At 40.9% G+C, this 24,414-nt stretch overlaps 1 protein-coding gene across 6 annotated transcripts; it reads right to left on the reverse strand.

Moving 5' to 3' along the window:
• Positions 1-404: 404 nt before the first annotated feature.
• Positions 405-23,217, reverse strand: LOC121711274 (interferon-induced GTP-binding protein Mx1-like). Of its 6 annotated transcripts, none has more exons than XM_042094716.1 (15): positions 23,103-23,217; positions 11,812-11,914; positions 11,514-11,710; positions 8,231-8,368; positions 7,984-8,138; positions 7,104-7,242; positions 6,818-7,016; positions 6,437-6,515; positions 4,447-4,569; positions 4,247-4,289; positions 3,830-3,988; positions 3,375-3,451; positions 2,866-3,189; positions 1,317-1,400; positions 405-1,151 (listed from the first exon to the last, which is right to left on the reverse strand). In XM_042094716.1, the coding sequence occupies exons 2-15, from the start codon at positions 11,892-11,894 to the stop codon at positions 927-929; spliced, it is 2,025 nt and encodes a 674-aa protein (XP_041950650.1). In that variant the 5' UTR covers positions 11,895-11,914; positions 23,103-23,217; the 3' UTR covers positions 405-926. The 6 variants fall into 6 exon arrangements, with proteins under 6 accessions (XP_041950650.1, XP_041950647.1, XP_041950646.1 ...); XM_042094713.1 differs by having other exon boundaries at positions 1,317-1,397; positions 4,157-4,289; XM_042094712.1 differs by having other exon boundaries at positions 4,157-4,289.
• Positions 23,218-24,414: the final 1,197 nt, after the last annotated feature.

Genomic DNA, 24,414 nt, shown 5'->3' on the forward strand with positions numbered 1-24,414 from the left:
GCATGCGCCCTTAATGCATGCGCCCTTAAAATAGCATCTGAATTCGTGCCACTGACTTTAGACCAGGAGGTTCCTGGTCTGTGGCGGAATTGTTTTCTGAAACTGCAAAATATCAACAGGGACCGTTTGCGCCGGAACACGCCCCCTCTTTTCGCTGAAACGCCCCCGTGGGCGCACATTTACCTGTGGAGGGAAAATTCCAATATGCGCTGACTGCAAAATAGGAAAGACAAAAGTGCGAGTATACAAAGTCAATTGCGCTGGTGTGCAAAATAGAGCCCAAAGTCTATTTTCTACAGATGCCACTGTTAACAACTCAATGGCCAACAGTGTTGGGAAGTAACAGAATACATGTAACGGGATGACATCTTTTAAAATACAAAATATGAGTAACTGTACTTAAAAACAGTACTAAATAGTATATTTAGGTAGTACATTTAAATACAGTTACAATTTAAATGGCTGATATTCATAATATAGGGTTACACTTTACTTGACAGTATCGACATAAGAGTGACATGACACTGTCATGACCATATGACACTGTCATGACACATGAACCCTAACCCTAATCTTAACCCTAACTTGTTATGACAAAAACTGAATGTCACTTAATAACAGAAGCATTCTGTCATAAACGTTTATGACTTGTTTATGACACATTCGTGACCGTGTCATGTCACTCATGTTAATACTGTTAAGTAAAGTGTAACCGAACATGGTTACACTGATCTATTTTCAAGTGGCACCATGACAGTCAATCACCACTTGTTTCAACATAACAATCTCGAAGAGGAGCTTTATATGACTGCTGTATCAGTTTTCAGCTGGCAGTGAGTTTCAAAATAAGCTAGCTGTATTTTTAGGACAAAAACATGTAGCTGATGGAACACGATAAAGAAGACGGGTTCAGTGGAAATGAGGGGTTAGAGGAAATGGCTGAGTTTGTCCTGCGCCTCGCTGAGACGTTCAACGCGGCCCTGCAAGTCCTTGCGGCGGCGGGTGCTGTCCGAGACCTCGGACAAGGCTTTGTCCACGTCCACCCCATCAGTGAGACTTAACATCTCAGTGCACAACATCTCCGCTGACTTCTTCAAAAGGAAGTACTGGATCAGCATGGGGATCTGGTCCGCCTGACGCTGAATCATTATCTGATTGGGAGATAGAGAGAGAGTAGTACCAAGTAAGGTTAGTTGAGGTGCCTATCTTCCACAGCTGTTTTCACATAGCAGATAAACATAATATTAAAATACCATATTGTTATGCAATGTAATATTTAAAAAGTTCAACTTCAAGTATTCAAGTGCATCTTGTACCTCATAGTATGAATGTAACATTTTAGGGTACATGCTCATGGCTTCAGAACTAATAGCAGATGCCTCCAGAGAGATTGTGGCCTGCTTCAGGGAAACATAATCACAGTCAAGGCAAGGTCACAAAAGGTCAAGTGAAATTTATGTATAGTACATTTCATACAACCTCAATGTGCTTCAAATTTAATATAATAATGATATTTGGTAACACTTTACTTGAAGGTATCAACCTAAGAGTGACATGACACTGTCATGACACATGAACCCTAACCTCTAACCCTAACTTGTCAGGACAAAAACCGAATGACACTTAATGACAGAAGCGTTATGTCATAAACATTCATGACTTGTTTATAATGTTCATGACACGTTCGTGAGAGTGTCATGTCACTCTTATGTACAGTAGATACCTTCAGATAAAGTGTAACCTAATATTTGATAAAAAAATACAACTGATGCATAACATGGCAACACTAATTAAAATGTTCTATATATATATATATATATATTTATTATACGGCTCTTCACAATGCTAGTAGAACGTTCACTTGACTTGAATGGGATTTCCCAAAGTTCTAGCGGTAAATAAATTCATGTAATTACCGCTGCAAACATGTAATTACCACTGTCAATGGGTACGGGTTTTGTGCTTCTGATACGTCTTTCATATCACTACGCAAGGACTGGAACTTCGTTCATTTTAAAGCAGACGATTGATCAGCTGTGTTCTAAAGAATGTTTGATTCAAGTTCAGCAGCGTGTGTTGTTGCGAACTATTTGTTTCTCAGCAAATGCCACGATGAACGGTAACAAATAGGCTAGGTTATGTAGGCTAAAGTCATATCGTGGGGAGTTTATTATTTCGTTTTGGCAAGTAGCCGTATAATAAGCGGGATAATGTATAGAACGCCGGTCATTACTGTGAAAATAAGTCCCTTCAGGGCGGAACAAGACCCCTCCGCTGCGCGTCGGGGTCCGGTTCGCCCTGTCGGGACTTATTTTCACAGTAATGACCGGCGTTCTATACATTATCCCTTACATATATATATATATATATAACAGTAGAGATAACATATAAACAGAGGTTAAAAGACAACAACAAAAGTTTTTTCTTCTGTATTTCTTTATTCCACCCAGTTTATGGTGCCACTTCTCTTCTTTGTGCTTCATAATATTTAAATGTCAATGAATTGATTCATTTAAATATTCCAAATGTCTCTTCTGCCACACCTGATTGGTGTGCACGGCCAGTGCACAAGAAGTACGGCACCCACGGTCGACTGTAAAGCTCACCAATTAGAGTTTTTATGTGCCCCTCAGGGACTATGCACACCCACCAGCCAGAGGTATAATCAATAAGGATGAAATTAAAAAGAAAAAAGCCCTACTATATACAAATAAACTGTGTTAGAACAGTATTGATAGTGGGATGCCAGTCAAGGACAGCTGGAATGAGTACAATTAGACTACCTTGCCACCAGAAAGTGGGTATGTGTAACCATCTGTAAGAGCTAAACTACAGGATCATCAACATTTCTGGATTGCTGCTCACCAGGCTAATTGGGTTAGCATCCATGTCAGTCATGCTTGGTAGATCCACCACTGGCTTGTCCTGGTCAGAGTGTCGAGGGCGCTTAGCAGACTTGCGGCACGGGGATCTGCCTCTTTTGGATGGAGTTTGTGGTGTTTTGCTGAGATTTTCTTCAACACTAACATTCTGTTGAGGTGAAGGTGGCGGTACAAAATCATCTATAGTCTTGATGGTCTTGAAGAAGTTGCCATCCTGAGTATAGATCAGTTTCTCCATCTCAAACTGCTCCTGGATTCTTTTCTCCATTTTGGCCTCCTGTTTCGACTGGATTTTGTTTATTTTGTTCTGAGAATGCACACAAAATCCAGTGAAATTATTTATTTCATAGACTTGAACATATTTAAAAAATAACAGTAGGGAATAAAATAAATTCATGCCAATGATATAGTAAAACTATATGATAAGGATGAAATTATTTAGTAAGAGTGACAAAATATAATTTCATTATTTCATTTTGATTCCAAACTTACTGTTGTGATACACTCCAGGAAAGGGTAGTTTCTGAAGCAGGATTTGGAGACCTCATTGAATTGCTTCTCAACTATTCCTGAAGAAAGCATGATACCTGTCATATGAGCTATGTCAACACTCCTCTAATACACTGACCAATTAAACTGGTTTGTTTGGGGCAATTCCACAGAAAATTGACTTTTTGTCACATCCACGCCAGTGAAATGCCTTGGCATTTGTATGATGTGAATGATAATTCATTTTTTGTGCATTTTTCTCATGTACATTCTTCAGCCAAAAATAGCAAATGCTCAAATTTCATGTAATCATTCAAATCATACCATACCATCACATTTTATTGGCGTTATGGATGTTACAAAAAACATAATTTTCCATGGAATTGCCCTTTGTCACTCATACTGTAGTTGAAGACTATTCAAAAGGCATTGTGGATCATTTAGATAAAAATGCACACCTCTGATTTCTCTCAAAGTTTGTAGTGCATCATTCTGTAGTTTCGCCACCGCATCCTGTGTGACCGTTTCAAACACATCATAGTTACTGAAACCAGGCAGCTCTTTTCCCCTGTGCTTCAGGTCATATTCCTTCACCACATTCTGTACCTTTTCACAAACTGTTTTTTGTAAAGCAGACCAAAGTAGCATTCATGCATAGCATAAAAACAATACTTCATGATATGAGAAGTACCACAATAAACAGAAGTACAGTACAATGCTAACAAATTAGTAGATGTAAATGTAGATGTGTCTTTGTTTGATATTCTTTTGCTAGTAGCACTCACATGGAGTTTTACTGCGCTCAAGTTCATGTTTCCATTTCTGATAATGCTTCCGAAGAAGCGCAAAAAGGTTTTCCTTAGTGACAACTTTACCCTCTATTAATCGGTTGATCTTGTTGTTGAACTCAATCAGCAGCTGTGAAGAGACATTAACTTCTGTTGTTTGAGGCAAATCAATGCCATTTGGGAGGATAGTTTTAAAAATCATGCATTAACAGTCATAATCTTGCTATGGAGAGGTTATCTCATATACTATCACAAGTTATGTGCCTACTGTTAGGTGTTAAACTCACACGAGTAAGGAAGAGTCTTCTTTTTTGGGCATCAATGGGAGGACCCACTGGATACTGACTCAACAGTTCCCTTAAGTTGCACAGCTCCTTTTTAATTTGCTCCGACAGTGTTGGCAGAAAGTTCTACAAAACACACATACACAACACACACACAGACACAACCCCCCCATACACACACAAAAGAACAGAATCTAATTCAATTAAAACTCGCCTAGCTAGAACTAGCCTAGAAATCTAGACGCACCCTAGCGGCAGCAAATGTAATTTGCTGCCAGGGTAGTATAGCAACTCTCCGTTGGCTTGTGAGCTGTAAAAATTAAACTTCGATCAGGCCAATCACATCGTGTATAGTCGGTAGGCGGGCTTAACATAATGATGGCAGAGTTGCGACGGTTCGGCGTGAATTCCCTGCTACTTGAAAACAAAGAAGATGGATGTTGCTGTTGGCGAACAGCGTGACACAAGTTAAGCTTTTTTTTTAAGTTGGCAAAAGTTTGAACTTTTAGCCAACTAGCTCCGCTGGTGGGAAAATGCATGGGACTCATGAGTTGTAGCGCTATCCTATTGCGTGCAGAGGGAATTTGAAAGTCAACAGTATATCCCACCCCTCGGATTGAGTACTGTGAATGGTGAGTCCCCAGACCCTACATCTTGATGTGGGTCTGGCTCGTGAGGCTAATGAAAAATAATTAAATTCAGTAAAAACTGGAGATAAGTAATGTAGCTATACAGTAATCTATAGCTATAGCTTTTGTTGAATAAAAGCATTTCACATCACAGGCCATCTCCTCTTTACCATCTCATAACCACTAGATGGCATTAGAAGTGTTGTTAAAGGAGAAATCAGGCTGATTTTACATGGATCTTGATTGCTAGATGTCACCGAGTACTGTCGATAGGAAAAACAATGACTAAAATTGGTGCTACTGAACTGGAGTAGCTGCAGCTATTGGCCAATACTCCCAGTCAGCTACAATGCTAGGTCTGGGGGCATCATCTTAACGTGCATTTTTTACCTCTTAACAGACTCAAAATGTCATTAAAAGTTCTGTGCAACATGAACAGGGCCCTTGTGTGACAAACGATGCGTTTTCAACTCATTAATTGTGAAGAAACAGTTTGAAGTCAAAGTTTGTACTGTCACATACCTCAGTTTCCATCAGTCGCTTCCAGGAAAGCCCAAGAAAGTCTGTTGTCGAGCTATGCCGGCTTCGCAATGAAAACTTAATTGAGCAATTAATGGTTATGACCATATAATGACTATGTAACTACATAGAAACGGTCCAAATTACGCCTAAGCCTGCACGTTACTGAAAGCTAGCTCTATTTTCCCGCTGAAGTATCGTGGGAATTCAGTTGTTGCAGGAAAAGGCAAACAGAGTAGTGTGCAGATGTGACAGTACAAACTTTGAATTTAGACAGTTTCTTCACAGCTAATGAGTAGAAAATGCATTGTTTTGTCACGTAAGGACTCTGTTCATATAGTACAGACCTTTTAATGATATTTTGAGTCTGGTAAGAGGCACAAAGGGAATGTTTAGATGATGCCCCAGACCTAGCATTGTAGCTGACTGGGAGTACTGGCCATTAGCTGCAGCTACTCCAGTTCGGTAGCACCGATTTTGGTCGTTTTCCCTAACGACAGTACTTGGCAACGTCTAGCGATCAAGATCCATTTTAAAAATCGGCCGGATCTCTCCTTTAAGGTGCAGTGGTTCTAAACTAAAGCTCTCATGTTAGCACTGAACTGAAATATAGACTGATAGTGTCCGGTTGACAAGCCCACTCTATTCTCGACATTGCGACCATGTAATTTCCTATTGACATGAAGCGCAGGCTATGGGCTGCACTCAGTTAAAACAAAACCGTGTGGCTGCATTTGTTTTGTAAAAAGTCATAGAACTATTCTGATGACCTACATAAAACTGCATAAAAGAGTGTTACAGTCTGAAGTTGAAAACGGCTCAACCATTCAGATAGACAGACTTACTTTGATGCAGCCCACCAGGTCTTGGGTCAGTTTGATGGTAAGGCACTGGGTTGTGGCTTTTCCTTCATCAAGAAGACGCCTATGAGGCAGTCATGCAAAAATAATTTTACAAAAAATGCAACAGAAATACTTTTACTGGCAAGCAGACCTGATGGACTGTATACCCATCATTATATTATTTATTCTACATAGATAGATAGATAGATAGATAGATACTTTATTGATCCCCAAGGGGAAATTCAAGATTTAGCATCAGCTTGCATCTTCGACAGGCACATCGACAAGTACAATCTGATTCAATCCCATTGGTCCAACATGATGCAGTCCATGGGAAGGACATGGTGTGAATATTTGAAGTGTAGGCCCGAGGTCACCATTTACCTGAAGTACTTGTGTTGGCTGAAGAAATCTCTCTCCATCCTGGTGGCCTCGGCTAGAGGAATCCCATCCTGAATTTGTTGCTGACCACGGCATTTCACAACTATGTAGCCTTTGCTCAGCGGAATGACCCGATTATCAACAATATCCAAAATGTTCTTTTCTGTGCCACAATCTACAAGGTCTGGCTTAGTCAAAATAGCTGTAAACACACATCAATGAAAACATTCACATTATAGGATGCATTCATTTGAACGGAATATTAATAACCAATGTAGAAATGTATTACCCAAAGTTCTTTTCCCATCTGGATCAACTTCCTGAGCCATTCTTAGAGCTTCAGTTGTTGCTATGTCAACATTGCATGGGACCACCACCAAGTTGATGGTTTCTTCATTTGCAATGAACCTGTGAATGAGCCTTTTAATCTTAAACAAACAAAATTAAGAGGGGTTAATATTATTTCATTTATGGTTCAATTCATAGAGACAAATACAATATCAGGCCAAACATGCAAGGATATAGATCAGGGCCTTCTGTGTGATTTATCAGTATTATTGAAAAAGGGCAAATTCTATCTATTCTATACTCTTATCTACTATATGATAAGAAATTACCACTACCTAAATAAGTAAGGTTTTCTGCATGATCAGTCATATTTTACAAACACTGTCGTAAACTGTCTGTAGGCAGCCCAGGCTCCGAAAACTGGAAAGAAACAAAGTGGGGGGCAGCCTGCCCCCAAACAAAAACAAAACATACAATGTGCATACAATTTCTCTGGGAATACTGAAGGTAGGGGTGAGCTACATTTCTGATATGTTTCATTTGGTTAAAATATAATGTATGGTTTTTTTTCACAAACGTCTGCTAATGAATGTAAATATAAACAAACACAAACAAGCAACGTCCTGCAAAATCCCTGACTATGCCTTTAAGATAAGTGCTGCAAAATGCTGTATCGTAACACACTAAACTTTCCAGCAAAAACAACATACATGATATTCATATACATATTTGACTTCTATATCCTAGTCTTCTGTAACCACATGATACCAACATCTACATTCACAGATTTAACAACAAAAATCAGATTTCAGAAAATATTTAACATTTTATAAAGACATGACAAGACATAAAATATATGGAAATTAATTGTTACTCCTCACCTGGTCTCCAATGTCATGAGGTTGTCCTTTAACAGGCACCCGGGCAATACCGGGTAAATCAATCAAAGTGAGGTCACACACCTCAGGAGACATGATCTCCAGACTGATCAGCTCGTCACAAATCCCAACACCATTTCCAGCCAGCTCATTCTGGGCTGATGGACACATCAAGCAAAACATCTTGTCTACAAGTGTCCCCAGCCATGTTAAGAGGGCCCCAATGTTACTCTTCAACTTTTCACCTTACCTTTGACGACATAATCCCCAACCTTAGCGGGGTCTTTGATGTCTTTAGTCTCATTTTTGTAGGAGATGGTGCCCTTCCACTCTGACAATCCCATGACCTTCCTCAACCTCAGCATCAGTGGGCACCGAGTCACAATACCTGAGGGGAACAGAGCCTCCTCTGATAGAACCATTTCTGATAAAAGTGCAGCAAAAAATTCCTGTCCACTATGTAATAAACAAGTGACAGTTCGTAAACTAGAATTGCATTTCCGAGGAACTGCAAGAGTGGGTTTGATCAGGTGCAGTTTGCCAAAAGGATTGCAACAGTACCTCATTTTTTTTTTTATCGGGCACATGGATCAAAAGTTATCTGCATTAACGCAACATCCAATAAGCCAAAACGCATAAATAATGCAGTTGCTATGCTGGTTGCTAGGGTAATCATGCTGGTTGCTATGGTGTTAGGGTCACATTATAGTGGTGGTTACTAGGTTGTTGTTAGGTTCATTAGGATGGTTGCTAGGGTGTTGCTAGGGTAATTAGGATGGTTGCTAGGGCATTGCTAGGATAAAAATGGTGGTTGCTAAGCAAAATAATGTGGTTGCTATGGTGGTTACTAGGGTAATCATTTTGGTTGTTATGGTGGTTGCCAGGTTGACATTATAGAGGTGGTTGCTAGGTTGTTGCTAGGGTAATTAAGATGGTTGCTAGGGCGTTGCTAGGGTACATATGGTGGTTGCTATGCAAAATAACACAGTTGCTAGGGTAATCATGTTGGTTGCTATGGTGGTTGCTAGGTTGACATTATAGAGGTGGTTGCTAGGTTGTTGCTAAGGAAATTAAGATGGTTGCTAGGGTGTTGCTAGGGTATTGGTGGTTGCTATGCTAAATGACATGGTTGCTAGGGTTAAAGCCAATCAATGTGTATGCAAGTTAAAGGGACACCAGGCAACGTTTTCGTGTTAATTAATCATCTTCGTAAGTCGGTATATGGTTAAATGACTCATTACGGGGCGAATGAAGGCTCTCTCGCCCGCCCCTACTGCCTGTAGGAAGAATATCCCACTTGCAAGTTCGGTGTATCCTACCCGCCGACCGAAGCAGGATCAGTTTACAGCACAGAGGCAGGCTAACGAAACGCTAGAGATTGTTGCAAACGTGTGTATAATGGCAGAGCCGGCAAAAGCAGCGAAAACCCTTGACGGAAGACGCAAAGAAAAGGAAAAGAGCTTCAGACTGCGCGAGGGGGAGTTTCGTAGAGAAAAAGCATCAGGCTTGCCTGGTGTGCCTTTAATGTATGCATGTCACTCTGTGCTGTCACATCATTTTTTAAAGCCAATCTAAGCCAATCCATGTGTATATAGGTCATGTACATGGTCTACAGCAGATCTACAAAGATTTATTTGACATGGATTGGCTTTAAAACAACTGGTGCTGGCTAGGCATTGAACTGGGCTTCATTCAAGTACAGTACCTCATTTTTGAAAATCAGACATACGAGTGAGTCACAAAAGCGAGTCACAAAAGTGACATGCATACACCTTCACAGACACAGGCGGTGTTTAGACAATAACGAAATCGATGCAAACGATGATATTTTTCTGCGTTTGACCCTGTCATTTAGATGCAAACGGAGAAGATGAGGTGATTCGTTGCTGCTATTTTCGGGATTATGATAACGCTAACGTGTGCTTAAGCTTCTCGTTACACTGCCACCTACAGGTTTGGCATGCTCCTGAGGCATATACACGGGTCAATGTAAATGAAAACTTTTCTGAAAACTGACAGGTGTGCACAATGTTATTTTTGAAAATGGAGACGGTGAAATGTCTGTTTATAAAAATAGCCAGCCACGTGTAAACATAGCCACAGACAGCCCAGCCCAGCTTCATAATTAGGCAGCTGCCAGAAGGCTTAGAACTCTGCCAGGTGCAAGCAATCAAGGCTTTAGCAGTTAGAGCTGTGATGTCATAATCGAAATTCAAATCCTGAGCATTCCACCAGAATAATAATAATAAACTAAACTCTAGCTTGCTCCGACTAACCCACTAATAAAAATACATGTATTCAACTTTTGTTTCTAAGTTGGATTTGGAATATTCCTTAAATGGCAACCTTTACCAAACCAAGACAAACCAGGGATAAACATTGCAAACATGAAAACCAAAATTGAGAAAGTACTGTTGTGCTGTGCTTATTCCCCTTATTCCACCATGCCCATTTAAAGGAACCATATGTAAGATTGTGGCCAAAACTGGTACTGCAATCACTTTCAAAATACTGAAGAGCGATGTATCCCCTCCCCCTCCCCCCTGACTCGAGGTTGCCAACCCTGATGGCGAAACACTACTGACTTCGTGATTAGTAGATAGGTGGAGGGTGGCACATCAGGCCAAAACACAACATGACATGACAAAACACAACATCAACATCAGTTGAGGGCTGCAACTTCACTTTTTAAATGACAATATCCTGGCCGGACTACTGTTGTCAGTGATATAAGTATTTGAAATGAACATGATTTCTTAATGTCTAGTGACATATCAGGGCCATTTTATGATTAATTGAAATATTTTTCTTATATACGGTTCCTTTAAGAAATGTATTTTCTTCCTTCTTGTGTTCAATCTTCTGTTCGGCTAGTTCCAGCTAGCTTCATTGGGATAACAGAAGAGGATGGAGAGGCTAACTTGGGGAGGAAATGTACTTCGCCACCCAAGGCTATTCACCTCTACAGAGTGGGTAGATTATATGCGGCGGTAGCCTCCCGTATCGTATGGAGATATATTTTAGAGACGGACTGCCCATTCTCAGCACAGTATGTCAATACATAGTTCATAATATATTTGTATAAAGTGCTTTCTTTATTTTTACCGAATACCCAATGCATTATCTTACTGTCTAAACTGCTAAAACCAAAACACTTACTGCAGGGCCGTAGTACAGAAAGGTCCTAACTTCCTAATCTTATCTGTTTGGTAACCATGGTAACTATGTTTAGAAAGTCATTACAAAACAACTGCTCCTAAGTCAGTGTTCTCCTAACTTCCGATAGCAAAGGTGTATAATAGAAATGTCCTAAGTCACCAAAATTCTAAATAAACGTTCCTAACTTTAGGATGACCCATAAAATTTGATGCCAGTCATCTCGATAGAACTCTGTTAACTCAATGTATCGCAATGGATGTACTGCTCAACAGGGAGTTTGAACACAAAGTGGACAAAGATGCCCCCCCCCCCCCCCCCTGTTTCGCGGAATAAGGTGAATAAGAACCTCTCTTAGTCTGGCAACACAGTCTCACCGCTGCCTCTGGGGAGCGCTACTCCAGACAGCGCCTCCAACACAGAGCTCTTCCCTGAGCTCTGGTCTCCAATCACAGCTATTGCAGGCAGGGACAGATCCTTATCGATGCCCATTAGACGGAGGGAGTCGATAAGCTCTAAATATGGATGAACCTGCTCTCTGAAATGGCTATGGAGTACTCCCTCCATTTTTTTACTGAGATACATGTAAAGGGAAGAAACACAACACTATTTAAACATATGGGTTAATTACAATGTGTGCACTGATGTGTTCAATGGAACAGTTATGATGCATACTCCTCCTCTGGTGTCTCTTCAGCAGTCGCTAAGGGAGTTTGCTTACATATTTCCTCGTCAAGCACTACACTCCAGTTGTCCATTGTTCTTGATAAAGAATAGTCTGTATTAAAAAGAGAAACAGACACACATGTTGATTTATTAATATCCAAATTGAATCTATAGCTCACCTAACCTACAGGTCATTCCACGTCAATTCAACCAGGGCCCACGCACTTAGGTCTCAAAACAAATTCTGAAAAAATTACCAGGTGTACCTATGTTACCCTGGAGACACACTGTAAAATTACTTTTATGTAAGATCAATACTTTCCAAGATACAGCCAGTTCTACAGGGGGAGGGGGGTGTCGATTTTGTTTGGCTTTCGTTCGATTTTGTTTTTTGTCAAAGCCCATAGAGCAAGAACTAAACCATGTACTGTAGGAATAGTATGTAGCAAAATCGTCACGTTTGGTCTGGATGATCCTGCATGTTCAAAGCTGTCCCTCAAAGTTGATCAAAATGTTTTTTTGTCTGGGCTCTGTTTAGGCCTTCAGAAGACATATTTCTACATGTACAACATAGGCTCTAAAAGGGGTGGTTCAGGATTTTGGACATAGGACCTCATTTCCAAGTAAGCAAGTGTGATATTTATCAGTGGAGACCGTTTTCAACACGTTTCATCCAGTCATTCTAATTGCAGAGTTCGCAGGTGCTAGGCTAGCGCAAGTCAACGGTATGTGCTAGCCTGCCACTAAAAACAGTCTTACCTACTCCAAAGGACACTCAATGGACTGGAGCCCAACAGGGACATTCGTGCACAGAGCTGGTTCCAAATAGCCTGGAAAATCCAGACCCTGGTAATCTAGAAAGATTAAGGGTCTGGCCACGAACAATGTAATGGCCCAACTCGAGGGGCGGCAACAAGCATGCATTTAAAAATCTCACTGCACGAAATTGGATAACACTAGACCATGTTTACTCTGAATGATTTCGGACTTCAACGCAATCTGATAACACTATGACCAATGTGTACTGTCCTCCAACGTTGCAGCGCTGTCTTCATCAGTTTAGCTGGTTCCCCGGAATGCAAGCGGAAAAAGTAATGTGCATCATTGCTCATTGCCAGAGTGTCTCACAGAGACAATTCCATTGGATTTCCAGGGTAGGTTCCAAATGCTCCATGCTGGTGATGGTTGAGAGAGAGAATCGGCAAAAGCCAAAATCATCAATCAGCTCGTCATGTAGGGGAGTGGCATTGACAGCATAATTTTCAGGGGTGACCTCCACCACGTTCATTTCTGCCTTGGTAGTTAGTGTTGCTATGCGAGAGTCGCTCCATGGCAAGAAATACTGAATTCCATCTTGTGTCATTTGGCACAACAAAGCCAATCCCAAGCTTTTCCTCCACAACATCAGAAGCCTTTGTACTTCGCTTAACCAGGTTCCACAGAGCAGATGCTTTTGCAAAAACAGCCCTCGACATTGTTTTGTAGCGTTTTTCAGTTACTTTTTCCGTATCTTTGGTCACTAGATTCAAGGTGTGGGCCATGCACCTTCTGTGAGGGGGGAGAGAGGGATAATCCAGACCTGAGAGAGGCTCAGGCTCCATCTGGTCATCTTCATCTGAGCTCTCATTGGTGGCAACAAAGGCTGACACTGGTTCATTGTCATCTTCACTTTCAGTTTCATCAAAGTGAACAACTGTCTCTGGCACTTCAGTATCAATAGCAACATCCATCCCAAAACAGTTGAACGCTTTGACAAAATTTGCAGCATTGTCTGTTACTGTACACACAACCTTGTTATGGATTTTGAATTCTTTATTTACATCTGACAATAATCTTGCCAACACATCATGTGTATTTGCTCCTTTAATCTGCCAACATGCCAGTACTGCAGAGTATCTCTTAGACACATAAGTTTTGTTTGGCCAGTGGATAGTGATGCCTATAAATGCCTTGTTCACAGCTAACCAGCAATCTGCTGTTGTGCACACAGAATCGATCTCAGACAGTTCAGTTTTAAGTTCAGATATGTTTTCTTTAAATTTCTTATTTAACAGTGTCTGTACTTGTTTTCTGGATGGCACCTTTCTGGATGGCTGCAATCCCTTAACTAAGTTTATGAACGCTGGGCTTTCCACTTTACTCAAAGGCTGCAGGTCTCCGACAATAAACTGCACCACCAGCATCACAAGCACGGCAGACGGTCCGGACGGCACTCAGGCCCAGCCCAACCTATACGACTGGAAAATCGCTACGCCATTCTGACCGAGGATGAGGAGCCCCTCCTGCCCCGAGACAACCATCCTGGTCCCTCCTTAAAGTCGGCGCCCCCCCGACCCCCTCCTCCCCGGACCTCATCAACCTCCACCCTGGTCATCGGCAGTTCCATGGTTAGAGACCTCTGCATTCCCCCATCACGTAGCGGTCCCTCCAAGGTCTACTGCTTCCCTGGTGCCAAGGTCCTTGACATCCAGCAGAAACTCCCAAGCATCCTGGCCTGCCACACCAAGGTCAACAACATCATCGTACACGTGGGCACAAATGACATCAGAGATAAGCAGTCAGTAGCACTGCAGAAAAACTACAAAACTCTCATCACCGTCATGAGATGGGCACAGAAAAACGCTTTGTCATCTCTGGGCCTCTCCCTACCTACAGAAAAGGTGGTGAGAGATGGTCCAGACTGTTCGATCTCCACACCTGGCTCAAACGCTACTGCGCTTCCCTAAGCATCCCCTACGTCAACAACTGGGGCTTGTTCTGGGAGAGGCCCAGTATACTGAAGCGTGATGGTCTCCACCGAAACCAACATGGAGCCAGGCTACTCTCTGACAACATAGCGTCCACACTGAGGCATTGACATTCTGTAGAAAATATTACAGATTCACGCTCCCCAGGTATTGATTTGAATGGCATTATACATGTGGATGGGTCTGAGAATGTTTTCTGCAGGGTAACATACAATACTACTACCATAGATCAAGCTGCTTCATGCAATAGCATTACTTATGCTTATAGTTCTATTTCAACGTTGATTTCTACCCAACGTATAGTAAAAAGAAAAGACAAATTTAAAACTAGAAACCTGACAAATATTCTTTCCATACCTCAGCATATTCCTCAAAAGCCAGAGGCATTTTCAGCTAACATGGGCTTACTAAATATAGGTGCACTTACTACCAAAACCTTGGCAATCAATGATTTTATTAGTGAAAAAAAATTGGATTTTCTGTTTCTTGTTGAAACCTGGCTGACTTCAGACAGCGAAGCTGTTCTTGCTGAAACCTGTCCCCCAGATTATAATTTATTCCACTCAATTAGACAAGGCAAACGAGGCGGTGGAATTGCCTCCATTCTCTCAAACAAATATAGCTGCACTAGAGTCAACTTTGGCGAATTCGCTTCCTTTGAGTATATTGCCCTCACTCTGAAGGCTGACCCAGCTGTACTTCTATTAACCTTATACCGCCCTCCTAAACTATGGACTGGCTTTCTCGACCAGTTTTCTGAACTTATGTCGCTCATCATCACTAGCTATGATCGGATAATTGTAAATGGCGACTTTAATATTCATGTCAATAAGACAACTGATGCTAAAGCCAGTAAGTTCCTTAATGTGTTGGACATTTTAGAGCTAAAGCAGCATGTTACAGGACCCACCCACAACCTTGGCAACACCCTCGATCTAGTAATTTCTAGAGGGATAGAAGTCACAGACTTATCAGTAAATTATATAAATATGTCTGATCGTTATTGTGTATCTTTTAATATAGTAATACATACTCCAAAAATTCGTTCCAAAATTGCAATCAAATCGCGACTCTTGGACATTAGAGCAGAACAGCAGTTCATAGCTCTTATAGACTCCATAAATTTAGATATTTTACATCATCCCATTGATCAAATGGTAGAGGCTCTCAATCATGAATTAGGCGCTCTGCTTGACAAGAGTGGCACCCTTAAAGACTAAAAAAAGGCCCTGTAACTGACACCTTGGATGAACGAAAATATCCATGATCTAAAAAGATCATGTAGAAAAGCTGAGAGAACATTACAATTTACAAGTTACAAATTCACTGTGCCATTCTAAAAGAAAAAATAGCAAATTATAATAGAGCTATTCGGAATGAGAGAAGGAACCACTTCTCTAAGGTAATTGCTGAAAACAGTGGAAACTCTAGGGTGTTGTTCTCCACCATTGATAGGCTATTGCATCAAACACCTTTTGATACACTCAGTCAGGCATCCTCTCTAAGATGCGAAAAAATTTGCAGACTTCTTCAAAAACAAAGTCATTTCTATAAGGGAGGCAATTGGTAACACAAGTAATATGTTTGATAGTACACCCAAAAACAGCCCCCCAAAATTAATGTTCTTTAGCACTTCATTAGAAACAGGTATATTTCCAACTGCTTTTAAAACTGCTGTTGTGAAACCTTTACTAAAAAAGTCGAATCTTGACCATACCAATCTGAGCGACTACAGGCCTATATCAAATCTACCGTTCCTGAGCAAAGTACTTGAAAAAGTCGTTTGTAATCAGTTAAATACCTTCCTCAACGAAAACAGTATCCTTGAAAAATTCCAATCAGGTTTTAGATCAAATCACAGAAACGGCTCTAGTAAAAATAGTTAATGATCTTAGACTGGCTACTGACTCAAACAAAGTCTCAATTCTTATTCTTCTGGATTTGAGTGTGGCATTTGACACCATTGATCATAGCATCCTAATTCACCGCCTTGCGAAGTGGGTGGGTCTCTCTGATAATGCTCTAAACTGGTTTCAAACCTACATTACTGGCAGAGATTTTTATATCAGTCTAGGAAACGTCATAAGTCAGCATAATGTAAACTTCCATAGCTACGCAGATGATACCCAATTGTATATTTCTGTGGAGCCAACTAACCCAGATGGCCTTTGCTCCCTCACTGCATGCCTAACCTCCATTAATCAGTGGATGAGCAAACATTTTTTGAAACTAAATGATGACAAAACAGAGGTACTTTTAGTTGGACCAAAACTAAAGCAAGACATTGTTCTTAGTAATCTGGGGAATTTGGCGCACCAGGTCAAACCAAAAGTAACAAGCCTCGGTGTCATCTTAGATGCAGAGTTAAGTTTTAAGCCCCATATCAGTAAAGTTACTCAGACAGCCTATTTACACCTGAGAAACATTGCCAAAGTGTGGCCCTTTTTAACTCAACAAGATGCAGAAAAACTAATTCATGCCTTTATCACTAGCAGGTTAGACTACTGCAATGCACTTTTCACTGGTCTTCCCAAAAAACATCTAAAGAAATTGGCACTCATACAGAACTCTGCGGCTAGACTTTTAACTAAGACCAAGAGGAGAGAACACATCACCCCTGTGTTGGCTGAACTGCACTGGCTCCCTATTTCCTATAGAATTGATTTTATGGTTATGTTAATTACTTACAAAGCTCTGAATGGCATAGCACCTTCATATATCGTTGAGCTTTTAATATCTACCACAAAGGAAACTTGGATCATCCAATTCTGATCTTTTAATCGTACCCAAAGTGCTTCACAAGCAAAGTGGAGAAGCTGCTTTTATCCATTATGCCCCAAAACTATGGAACACCCTGCCTCTGTACATCAAGCAGGCGAGTTCAGTAAATATTTTCTAAAAAGATCAGAAAACATACCTGTACAGGAAATCTTTTGGTTAACTCATCTTATCCTATAGACTACTTTTTCAGATTATTCTACATCTGCTGCCATTGGAGGGCGCAGCCAGCCAGAAGCAGATGGGCTCCCCCTTAAGTCAGGTTCTGCTCAAGGTTTCTTCCTGGAATATGGGAGTTTTTCCTTGCCACAGTTGCCATATGGCGTGCTTATGGGGGGTAAAGGGTTAAGGCTGCCAGTCTTATGACATGTTATTTTCTATATTTTTGATATGTTGCTGAGTGGATCATAAACGGCCCCAGCAATGAAGAAAAGTGATTGATAATGACTGACTGACTATTATTGTGTTACATGCTTCAAATGTAAAGCACTTTGAGCTGCATTCTGTGTATGAAAGGTGCTATACAAATAAAGCTTATTATTATTATTATTATTATTATACCAGGTTGTCCAGCTGCGGCTGGGAGATGACAACGGAGCCGCTACTGTACGCAGTTATTGGAATTTGGGTCGAGGATCTGTCCTGACTGTCTTTTGTTTTTTTAGCTGCTTGCACATACCTTGAGAGGCTAGCCGAGTGCTTTAGTTCTATATGCCGTTTCAGATTTGCTTTGTATGTTATGCGCAGATTTTCTTACTGAAAGCCGGCGGGCAAAGTTTGCAGAAAAATGTAAGATTGTTCCCATCATCCTCACCGACCACCTTATCATAAAACTGTTTTAAGTGATCATATTGCTCTTTTGTCGCCTCCATGCTGCTGTGGCTTCCACACTGCATTTTGTTTTGATGATGCATGCGGCTGTACGACACTGGTTGCTGGTGTTGCCAGAATGGGTGTTTTTCCCGGTACCTATTAAGGCCTGTTTACGGTGTGTTCGCTCTATAGAAATCTAGCACCCTATTGAACGAAGTTAAACTGAGAGAGTGTGCCTTTCGCATACACCAGAATGAACGAGTTCACAATAACGTTCATCAGGCAGTAATACAGTATGTTCAGTTCACGTTCGCCCAAAATATGAACGAGTTCATGAACTATCGTTCAATGACAAGTTCAAGTTCACACTGCCCAAACCCTCCCTTTTACCTCACCAGTAATAACACAGATAAACAGCCATGACATTGCATCACACAAGTCAGACTTTGTTTACCACTGTTACATGAAAAGAGCTGAATTCTCAGAAACACTGTTTCACTTTTGCTTTCGACCATCCACATGCCATTATCCTGCCAATGTTTAACTAACCATCCACAAGCCATTATCCTGCCAATGTTTAACTAACCATCCACAAGCCATTATCCTGCCAATGTTTAACTAACCAACCACAAGCCATTATCCTGCCAATGTTTAACCAACCACAAGCCATTATCCTGCCAATGTTTAACTAACCAACCACAAGCCATTATCCTGCCAATGTTTAACCAACCACAAGCCATTATACTGCCAATGTTTAACTAACCAACCACAAGCCATTATCCTGCCAATGTTTAACTAACCACAAGCCATTATCCTGCCAATGTTTAACTAACCACAAGCCATTATCCTGCCAATGTTTAACTAACCAACCACAAGCCATTATACTGCCAATGTTTAACTAACCACAAGCCATTATCCTGCCAATGTTTAACTAACCAACAACAAGCCATTATCCTGCCAATGTTTAACTAACCACAAGCCATTATACTGCCAATGTTTAACTAACCAACCACAAGCCATTATCCTGCCAATGTTTAACTAACCAACCACAAGCCATTATACTGCCAATGTTTAACTAACCACAAGCCATTATACTGCCAATGTTTAACTAACCAACCACAAGCCATTATCCTGCCAATGTTTAACTAACCACAAGCCATTATCCTGCCAATGTTTAACTAACCAACCACAAGCCATTATACTGCCAATGTTTAACTAACCAACCACAAGCCATTATCCTGCCAATGTTTAACTAACCACAAGCCATTATCCTGCCAATGTTTAACTAACCACAAGCCATTATCCTGCCAATGTTTAACTAACCAACCACAAGCCATTATACTGCCAATGTTTAACTAACCAACCACAAGCCATTATCCTGCCAATGTTTAACTAACCACAAGCCATTATCCTGCCAATGTTTAACTAACCACAAGCCATTATCCTGCCAATGTTTAACTAACCAACCACAAGCCATTATCCTGCCAATGTTTAACCAACCACAAGCCATTATCCTGCCAATGTTTAACTAACCAACCACAAGCCATTATCCTGCCAATGTTTAACTAACCAACCACAAGACATTATCCTGCCAATGTTTAACTAACCAACCACAAGACATTATCCTGCCAATGTTTAACTAACCAACCACAAGCCATTATCCTGCCAATGTTTAACTAACCAACCACAAGCCATTATCCTGCCAATGTTTTCACAGTTTGTTTCCTTTTTTACCATTTGCACCCTTTGTTCACTGACAGAGGGGTGACTTATTGTAAGTGTATATCATCAATAAACCAGTCAGTCATTCTTTAGCCGTTTGGAACCCCTAAAATACCCCTTTTTTAACTTAACGCCGGCACTTTTTTTTTTTTTTTTTTTTTTTTTTTTTTTTTTAATGATGCAGAATTTGGGATTAGTTAGCATATCTGGGGTAGAGACCTAAACTCTAAATGCTAAATGGCTAAATTCTGACAAAATTCAATGGAGGTTATTGGGCTAACTTACCGATACTAATAACTATGTAGGCTTATTGAAAACTAAACTATTTGTCACATGTGGTCCACCCCACCCATTTTTTTCGTTACCTTTTTCGCTCTAATGGACTGAAACAGCGCTGGTTGCGCGTTTTTTCGCCTTTTTTGTTGTGACGCGTCGGCGGTGTTTGGACAATTATAGACTCTGGCCTATGGGCTTATATATCTCTCTCTCTCTTTCACTGTCTCACCCTCACCAAAGCACTTCAATAAATCTAAGCATGCTAGAGATTATCTGTGAATGTGCGTTTTAATGAACCGATGACGTTAATTTGGTGACAACTCGAGTTGAGCTTGTTACAGTGCATGTATTCTCTGAAACAGAGAAAAAATACATTTTACTTCAACACTTAGACATTATTAAACACAAACCTTGTTCATTTTCCAGATCTGTTCAACCTCAAACAATGCATCCATAGTTTCGTTTTGTGAATGGAAAGTGTGTGTAAATGTTTCCCCCTGTATGACCTAAATAAATCTCCCGCTGCTTCAGACTTCCAGACGAGCCAGCACATTCTCAATGACCTGACTTGACCTGCACCTATGGTGTGTGTGTTCTGGTTGAGGACACTTCTGGGTTGGCTGTAGGTGCAGGCATGAGCATGTGTTTAAGCCAGTATAGTAAAGTGTATGTGTGTGTGTGTTGATTGAGGACTTCCCTGGCCTGTTGCCAGGTGCGGGCATGAGGGCTGCAGGAGATTTATTTAGGTCATACAGGGGGAAACATTTACACACACTTTCCATTCACACACACACACACACACACACACACACACAAACAGACACACACACACACACACTTCATCTCAAATGTGTGCCAAACAGACACAAGTGCCAAATATCTTTAACATCACTTTTATCCGTTGTTTGTTTCTCACCAAACATTGTTTACAGTTATCTGTGCATGGGCAACCTGAGGACTTAACCCAGTATCTGGCTGAACCTAGAGCCATCTTCACAGCTAAACAATCCCAGGCAGTTACATCTATCATGTCCTAGTAAGCCTGCAACAGATAATCATGCTGTCATACTATTACCATCCTGACACTGTTAAGAATATACTGTGTGTGTAATCATGCTGTCATACTCTTACCATACTGTCAATGTTAATAATATAGTCTGTGTGTGTGTGTGTGTGTGTGTGTGTGTGTGAATATACTGTGTATGCATGTGTGTGTGCTGATGTGTGTGTGTGTGGAAGTAGAGGCTTGCCCATTTCTCAGGTCTGGTAAAGCGTGTTTTTATCTGAACTGATTGGCTGGAAAGGAGAGAAGGAGCAGATTATGTGGCACACTTGAGGTGGTAATTGATGCGTGTCCAGACACAGTTAGAGTAAACAGAAGTTCCTGTTTTATTTTAATATAGTAATAACAGTGTAATGGAGTGGAAATATCCTATTTGTGCCACATATAGTCTAAAAATCAGCATTTAGTCTTGGTTCAGTCTACATGGCTTTACATCAGCTAAATATGGCTTGAGAAGATAATAACTCAGGACTGTCATCATGACCACACATTTATGCTGATACCACCACATACAGTTTAAATGACTGTTTCTCTTAATCGTTTGTAACCAGCAAAATATTGAAATTGTCATTGGTGATGGCATGTTTAACGGACATGAAACATTTATTTTCTTCACTCTTGAAATTAATTTTAATTATATTGTGTCATGTTTTAGTTTTTCTTTCTTTTTTGTATGACTGGGACCAAATATTTAAAACGGGTTGATGACTAAGGTAAGGCTATTTGATGCATTAAAAAACAAATTGTCCCATATCCCTTCCCAGTCTAGTAATTATGTTAGGCTATATCTAGCCTAAATCTCTTTCGAATTTAGTCAGTTTACAGAAGAATATTTAGCTTCTGATTGTCACTGATACAAAGAGGTGACACATTTTATACAAGGAGAACTCAGTACCTTCTTAATAACTGGATTTGTAGCCTATGTCTGATCCCTGGTAGTCTACCCCATAAGCACAGTATGCTGACTGGAGCAACAAATAGCCTACAGGAGTCACAGTAAATTTGTTCCGGCCTGGGGGGAAATTCCGGATCCCGGCATCAATACCGTTTACCGTCTATGGTTTTTCCCATAGGAAACATCACCACCTCATGTGAGAATAAGAGGTGGGAAAACTGGGGGAAGATTCTGCTAACAGAGTTGCCCAGTTGTTGGCTTGTCGTCACTTTTGTCGCCACAAGTGCTTCATTTGTAGCCTAGTCATAATGTGAACTTGGCAATTTGCCGTTTATTGAAAGCTGCATAATATTCTTTCACAAGCGCCTTACACCATATCTTTAAGCAATACAGTTGTTTATTTAAGATTGGCGAGCGTATGTTTTAACCTTTGTTGCAGCATCCATGTTTATCACACATTACGACGGCACATACACTCGCAGGAAAAACAACGTAATCACGGGGCGGTCCCTGGTATTCCCAGATGGCCTGACCGCACTATCAGCTGTTCAGCAGCGTAGTCGCGCTTTTCAGGGAAGAGTGACGCTGCTAGTTCGTTGTCCAGCGGCAGGAGGGTGGCACCGACTGTGATATGTTTGCAAACAGTCAACCTCTGCAGAGGTGAGCCTCCATTACAGGATCAATCCTTACTGTTAGCCTACATATGTTGTCGGCTTCCTCGGAAAAGTTCCCCACGCCACGCCATTGTGGACTACAGCAGCCAATTAAATGCGTGTAGCCTATTTCAGTGCGGGTTTTTTCCCAATCAAATGACTCAAGATAGTTCTAAAATTCTATCTATTCACTACCGTAGATCCTAGAACATCACACCGCCTGATTATAACGGTATTGCTGCGTCATCGCACAAAGTTAGGTCTAGTAACTGCTGCCTTACGCCATGCCATGGCTTCGGTAGGTAGGCTAGACCTACATAGCCCAAGTAAAGTAAGATAAAGGCTACTGTTACCTTTTACAGTGGTTGGTTTTTAGTCAGTCAGTCCGTCCCTACCGATGGCTTGGCTTACTGTAGGCTACAGATAAAAGGGGGCAGCCTCGTTCACGCAGCATTACAGAGAGATGACGTTTAGGAAATGCTGTTTAGCCTAGGCTACTTTCGCTTTCGACCATCCACACCCTTACAGTCCTTGAGCCAGACCCCGTAAATTTGTTCAAACGGTAGGCTACCATTTAGAAGGGGAATAAGTCTCAGTGAGTTTTGACAAGGTAGGCCTATACCACCCTAGAATTAGAAAATATGTGATAGCATTGCATTTGGGGTAGCCAACTGTGTAGGCTATCAGTCACCAAAATGGAAAAACAAAAAGAAGAATTTTGAGTTATCCAATGTTAGGATTTCTGTAGCCTACTTGAAATATATGCAAATTATTGCATTCATTAGATAATGGCTCATTTACAGGCTATACATAATATTTCAGAAAACTTCCAATACAAAAAATATTGGCATAATGATAACACACAAAAAGCTACTACCAATGCAATGCTATCACTTATTTTTTAACTCCAAAAATCACTATGAGACCCCCTCAGACGATCCCTCTGGCTCAAGGACTACACGCAGTTTGCAGTCTGCTATTGAAACAAATAGTTTGCAACAACACACGCTGAACTTGAATCAAACATTCTTTAGAACACAGCTGATCAACCGCCTGCTTTTCACTTTTCAATGAAGTTCCAGTAGTTGATATGAAAGACCTGAATTAGAAGCACAAACTCCGTTGTCATTGACAGCGGTCATTATTTTTTTCAGAGGTCCTCTTACAGACACATAAGTCTCTGTGTCTGTCTATGGCTGTGTTTCACATTTGTTTTTAAGTCAAGAGGTCAGTTGGTCAGAGAGCATAATTGCATAACATCTTCGTGGACAGGAGTGTGAGTCTCTTCTGTGTCAGATAGTGGATCTCTTAACCATGTTTTTTAATCTCTTCAATTTGGACAAGAGGGTCCAAATAGACTGCTCTTCCTTCTCCAGCCACTATCCCTGCCCTCTCTCAGTTTACTGCTAGTGTACACTCTGTTGATTGAACCATCCCTGCAGCTCCACTACAGTAGTCAACAGTCAACAGCCCTGTAAAACTCACGCCTCCATATCACTGTTGCTGTGCTGTGCATCACTGCTTCTGGCTCCGTGGTTTGGAGAAGGTGAAAGTGTTATAGAATAGCCCATTTATTCAGAATTGTTTCATTATTTACAAAAACTTCATCAAGCATTCAATTTCTGTAAGTGACAACTGGGAAATGTTGTAAAATGTTTTAAATAA

The sequence above is a fragment of the Alosa sapidissima genome, chromosome 6 (genome assembly GCF_018492685.1).
Source record: "Alosa sapidissima isolate fAloSap1 chromosome 6, fAloSap1.pri, whole genome shotgun sequence".
NCBI lineage: Eukaryota > Metazoa > Chordata > Actinopteri > Clupeiformes > Clupeidae > Alosa > Alosa sapidissima.